Raw genomic sequence first — 6,000 nt, 5'->3', positions numbered from 1 at the left:
ACACACTCAATTTTTTTTTTGGTGGGGGGGGATACCAAAAGGTTAATAAGATGGGTATTTGTACAGTCTGACTGAGGAAAAAAAAAAGAGGATTTAGATGAAAAAAACTGATTTTTCCTGGCCCCTGAGACCTGGGGCTAAGTCTAGCAATTTGAGAAGCAGCACACAGAACTGTAATGCTGTGTTTGTTGGTATAACCACTCCGTCTCCTATACAGCCTGCCTGAATGATATCTGGGATGGATATTAGTCCTCTGAAGTACTGTATATTTGATTTTGCAGGAATTAGAGACCCTACACTACCTATTTTGCAGTATAAATCTCTCCCTAGCTCAGCAGCACTCGAGGTGATGCTGTGCGGCCAGCCAATCACTTTAATGCCCACAACCAACATGGCTGCTGCATTACAGTGACTGGCTGGGAATCCCTGCATGTTCATTGGCTCTGTAAAGAGCGCCAAACATTCAGGTCGGAGACCTGAGCTCCCCTCCGAGTAACCCGAAAATGCTCGGTGCTCGTCGAACAACCTGAGTGGTGAGATGCTCGGGCGAGTACCGAGCAGTGTCGAGCATGCTTGCTCAACACTAGTGAGGACCAAGACAATGTAAATGTAATTTATAAAAAGAAACAAGATTAAACAAAAAACCCTATTTTTATTAAAGGGGTTGTCCAGGTTTGGATCTCTATTTGACTGCAGAGTTGAGCATTTTCACATCGCTTACAGCAAGAGCTGCAAGGTTTTTCCGGTTCCGACGCTAGAAGCCAGCAGTCATGTGTCTGCAAGTATGCAATATGCACACATTCCAACTTCCGGCTGCATTCCAAAACGGGAATTAAATGAGTCTGCTTACGTCTAGTCGGAATGGTGTCGGTAGTATGCATATCACATACTTACAGTTACATAACCGCCAAGTCTCGCTTTCGGCACTGGAGAAAACCTGATAGTAGTCATTGTGCACTATGTGAGAGTTCACAAGGCTCCAGTCACATAGAGTGACTGCACACTTTCGTACCAAACCTGGACAACCCCTTAAAGCTCTGGGGTCTGGAAATTGCTGAGATAAATTAATTATGTAGTGAATGAAACTAAACAAATCTGCTAAATTCAAATTTTGGCAGATTTGCTAGTCTCTAGTCATTATCTTTATGAAAGAGGGATAAAACTTTTTGTTTTCTTGCAATTTTTAGAAATGTTGTAAAATCTCTTTTTGCTGCTGGTGAATGAGAGAATTCTATTTTCTATTTGGGCTGTAAACTGATGATATTTTCAGTGTGCATCCAGCTTTGACAACTTTGTGGGATTGATCCACATTATTTTACCAGGCTTTGCTACCCAAGACATATGAGTTTGACTCTGCCATGCTCGAAGCCAAGTAGTAAGGTAAAAAGATAAACCAAGTTCTCATCTCTATTATGACACTACAGCAGGTGCATGGTCTATTCTTGCCATTACCTTTATCATTTAAAAAAAAGGTTATTCACTTTAAAAACTCTCCAATTAGTGTTTATTACAAATATTTTTGGCAGTCTGTGCCCACAGTGTTACTGGAACAAAGGTGGAGACCAAGGGTTAGACAAAACAATCAGTTGTGCTCCTCAGCTGCCAGATTTCTGCACTGTCACCAGCTCCGGACACAGCTATGGATTTGGGGTTCTCTTTAGCAACTTATTTGGTTCTGGTGTTCACTCTTTTATACATACTGAATGTCTTAACAAGTTGGAAGAAAAATCACATCCCGAATTTTCCACCTGGACCTAGGTGTTGGCCGCTCATTGGGAACTTACATCTTATAGATTTGCAGAAACCTCATCAAACTTATCTAGAGGTAAGAATATCGAAAACATGGCAAATTAATAATGTAGAAAATCGAAATCCTGGGATTGTTGCTTTGAAGTTAAAAGTAAAAGTTTTTAATTAAAAAAAAATTGTTTAAACTATTAATGATTAAAAGGGATTTTCTGAATTTACATTAATGTGTGGATGGTGGATTGTCCTATGCCTGAAACTACCACTGGTAGGCAAGGGTGAACTGTCCATGAGGCAAGGGAAGTGCTTCACATTGGACTGCGCCCCTTTTTAACAGCGGGGGGTGGTGAGAATTTGCTGATAGTATGAATTGAAAAGATTGAGTCTGTATTCTTTTATCCACTCAAATCCAGTCAGGGACAAGAGGTACAGAGTAGAGATGAGCAGATCAGGCAAAATTTGTCTATTAGAGCAATTTTTCCTAGGACCCCAGAGTATAATAAACATAATATGTAAAAAATATTGAAAACCCTAATAATCACCGGACGCTCACCTCTCTGGCCTTTTTGCTACTCACTGTCACCCATCTGGTAGTCATCTACTGATCCCCACCGCTCACAATGAAATCTCCAGGCCTCTCAAACTGAGCAGGGATTACCAGTTCTGATGAGGCCCATGATGGTCCTTCACAAGTACGCCATGACCTTACACACGCATGCACAGACCAGACCCAGGCCTCTCTCACAGAAGATTTTAGTGTGAGCTCCATGGATCTGAATTTGCAACAAGGACCAGATGGGTGATGGAGATGAAACAGAGGAGACAGAGAGGTGAACAGTCAGGTGAATATAAGGATTTATTATTACATTTTTTAAATTCTTTTGATAGCCATTTACAAAACAAAAGCAAGCAACGAAAAATTTGAATTTGGTGAATGTGGATTTTTGTAAAATTTGAGTAGAACTCAATTTCACTCAAATGTATTCTCTCATCTCTAGTAGAGAGGGAAAGATCTGAACTGAGCAGCATCAGAGAAGAAAATGACGTGAAGTGCCCGTCTAGTCCCTTTTTCCTCCTATTCAGGATTTTCTCTCATCTCGGCAGCACATCATCGTTTGTAAACAGGGCATGTGCTGCTGAGAACAATGACATCTATGGGTACTGAACGATCTATTAATGATATTTCTGTGCACATGTAAAGCATAGTCAATTTGTCTCAACAGGCTAATTAATGACCACGGATTAAATGTTGCTTAAGTTTTATAGCTTAGATTTAAAGGAAAAATCATCAGAACATGATCTTTTTTACATTAGGTTTTTGTGTTTCATGCATTTTTTTTTTAAAAAAAGTTGGGTTAAGGTTTTTTTTTCTTCAAATTATAATCTTTATTAAAACATTTCAAAATTAGTAATCTTGCAATTTTCACATTGGCCACTGGAGCTATTCAGACTCAGATGTCCGATCCTTTCAGGTATAGTTTTTGTAACGGGTCTGGGAGGTGGAACCTCTGAGCAACTATACAAAGAGGCAGTCCTTGTAAGGAAGCGGGTGCCTCCCAGGGAAGGCGGGCAGGTAATCACAGCAAGTGACAGGGATAGTCTCTGGGTAGAAGGGGCAGGAAGTCACGGCAAGTGACGGGGACAGTCTCTTGACAGGCGGATGGTCACGGCAAGTGACAGCAGGGTAAGAGTCTCTAGACGGGCAGGTGGTCACGGCAAGTGACAGCAGGGAAAGAGTCTCTAGACGGGCAGATGGTCATGACAAGTGACAGCAGGGAAGAGTCTCTAGATAGGCTAGCAGGCAGGTAGCAGGTGAGCGCTCCCAGGTGAGCAGGCAAGAGTATCTGGACAGGCAAGTGGTCACGGCAAGTGACGGCAGAGCCTCCAGGTAGGCTAGCAGGCAGGAAGCAGGGGAGCACTCCCAGGTGAGCGGGCAAGAGTCTCTGGACAGGCAGGTGGTCACGGCAAGTGAAGGCAGAGCCTCCAGGTAGGCTAGCAGGCAGGTAGCAGGTGAGCGCTCCCAGGTGAGCGGGCAAGAGTCTCTGGACAGGCAGGTGGTCACAGCGAGTGACGGCTAAGCCTCCAGGTAGGCTAGCAGGCTGGTAGCAGGTAAGCACTCCTAGGTGAGCGAGTAAGAGTCTCTGGACAGGCAGGTGGTCACAGCAAGTGACGGCTAAGCCTCCAGGTAGGCTAGCAGGCTGGTAGCAGGTGAACGCTCCCAGGTGAGCGAGTAAGGGTCTCTGGACAGGCAGGCAGGTATCAGGCAGGTATCTGCAGGTACTTTCTGGTCCGCAGGCAGACTGATCCATAGACAGACTGGCAGGTGCTGGTAGGCAGACTGTCGGACCACAGGATAGCAAGCAGGTAAGCAGATATCAGGCAGGTATCAAGCATGAATCTGGCAGGTGACTGGCAGGTAACTGGTAACGGGACCTGAGGGCTGAAGCAGAGTTGAAAGGCTTTGCAACAACATTGCTCGGGCACCTCCATTTTGGAGGAGGTGCATTATATATTGTGAGGTCCTTCGGCCATTGGCCGGGGACTCCTTAGGACGGCGCGCGCGGCCCCTTTAAGAGAGGGGGAGCGCCCTAAGCACAGAGGCCGGGAAGCAGCACGCGCTGCCAGCAGAGCGGGAGGAAGACGCCGGGCACGGAGCGGAGAGGTGAGGGGAACGGCGTCCCTGCCTAGCAGGAGGCAGGGACGCCGATGCTATAGTTTTCGTCAGCTCTTTATCATCAGAGGCAGAATTACAATAACAGGAGACACCTCAATACATAGCTGATAACATCGGATCCACCAATCACAATAGGCTATGTGACATCTGACCTTCTCCACCTCCCTTCACAGTGAGCAATATTTTTTATTTCTAATACTGATTGTTATGTATTATCAAAAAATATTTTAGGGAAAAATTGTAAAATTTAACAATAAGTCATTTTCTGATGATAGCTTCACTTTAAGAGATATATACCACAGCTCCAAATGAGTACAGGGTGAACACTCATAGTCAATATCCTGGATACTAACTTTATCTCCACATACGTGCATTGTGTCAAAAATGCCCAGCTACCCAAGTTAGAATATATGTTTTGCTCTTGGAGCATGGATTCAACCAATTTTCCCCACCTTTCTTGCTTTTTTCTCCATAAAGTTTTCTGTGGAAAGTGTTGAAGGTTAGCAGAAAGTGAAGAAAATGGCTCCATGATCAACATTCTGAAAGGTGGAGACCATGGAGAATGCATGACGCTAAGTCTTGACAAATCTGTTTACGTATAAATGTTACTAGGGATGGTTATAGGAAGTTTCGCCCCCAACAGTTCACCCCCAGCAGTTCGCCCCCATGGCACATTTCGCTGCCGCACATTTCGCCCCTATCATTTCGCCCCCAGGAAGATTCGCCCCCGCACATTTCGCCCCCGCACGTTTCGAACTGGGGGCGATATGTGCGGGGGGTGAGATGTAAGGGGGCAAAACATCCTGGGGGCCAAATGCTGGGGATGAAAGGTGCGGGGGCGAAATGTACCCAGGGGCGAATTGCTGGGGGCGAACTGCTTGGGGAGAAACATCCAATTCCCACAAGGGACACCTCTGTACTGGAGCTTTGAAGCCCATTCATTCCAGCACCAAACCTAGACTTCCCCTTATCCTTTGGCTGCATCTGGTACTTTCGTCCAGCCAATTTACTTTAATGGACTAAGCTTCAGTACCACATCCACATGCATATACTGCCATAAAGAGGCCACAGAACTGCAGTCATATTATTCAGCTAATTCAGTGACAGTACTTGTAGAAAAAACCTTCCACCAATTGCACATAGATGTAATATCTTGAAAAACACAGATTAATTTTCAAATACTTGGTCATATTTCCTAAATATGAGACCATGGAGACAGAAATAAATGTCTATATTCCAACATTTTATTCTTTACTGGACTAGGATTAGTCCATAGTTACTTAGATCATGATGTATTTTTTGTTAAAGCTTGCTAAGAAATATGGACCTGTGTTTAGTATCCAAATGGGCACAAAAAAAATGGTGGTGCTAGCCGGACATGAAACTGTTAAGGAAGCTCTTATCAATAACGCTGAAGAGTTTGGAGAAAGAGGAGTACTTAAGATATTTAGGAATATGGACCATGGCAACGGTGAGTGCGTTTTCATCTGTTAATAGCATAGAGTATAACATTTATAATATAAACACTTTGCATGAGCCTACACAATCTCAATGCCAGGTGTACTCTTAAAAGCTGTATT

At 44.1% G+C, this 6,000-nt stretch overlaps 1 protein-coding gene across 4 annotated transcripts in view; it reads left to right on the top strand.

Moving 5' to 3' along the window:
• Positions 1 to 1,559: 1,559 nt before the first annotated feature.
• LOC141258846 (cytochrome P450 2K6-like) overlaps positions 1,560 to 6,000 on the top strand; it is a 33,210-nt gene continuing 28,769 nt past the window's right edge. Inside the window, exons 1-2 of one of the 4 annotated variants that reach the window (XM_073674019.1) lie at positions 1,560 to 1,825; positions 5,729 to 5,891. In XM_073674019.1, coding sequence (XP_073530120.1) covers positions 1,640 to 1,825; positions 5,729 to 5,891 — 349 coding nt within the window. In that variant the 5' untranslated portion in view covers positions 1,560 to 1,639. Of the gene's footprint in view, positions 1,826 to 2,147; positions 2,173 to 3,391; positions 3,431 to 5,728; positions 5,892 to 6,000 lie in introns of those variants that run through there. The other 3 variants (XR_012318341.1, XM_073674021.1, XM_073674020.1) reach the window with 3 other exon arrangements.

This window comes from Phyllobates terribilis, unplaced genomic scaffold, assembly GCF_046119375.1.
Source record: "Phyllobates terribilis strain yellow unplaced genomic scaffold, ASM4611937v1 Scaffold_3__8_contigs__length_932513732, whole genome shotgun sequence".
Lineage (NCBI taxonomy): Eukaryota > Metazoa > Chordata > Amphibia > Anura > Dendrobatidae > Phyllobates > Phyllobates terribilis.
Note: the sequence above shows the minus strand (reverse complement) of the source record. Positions and strands in the feature narration are given on the sequence as shown.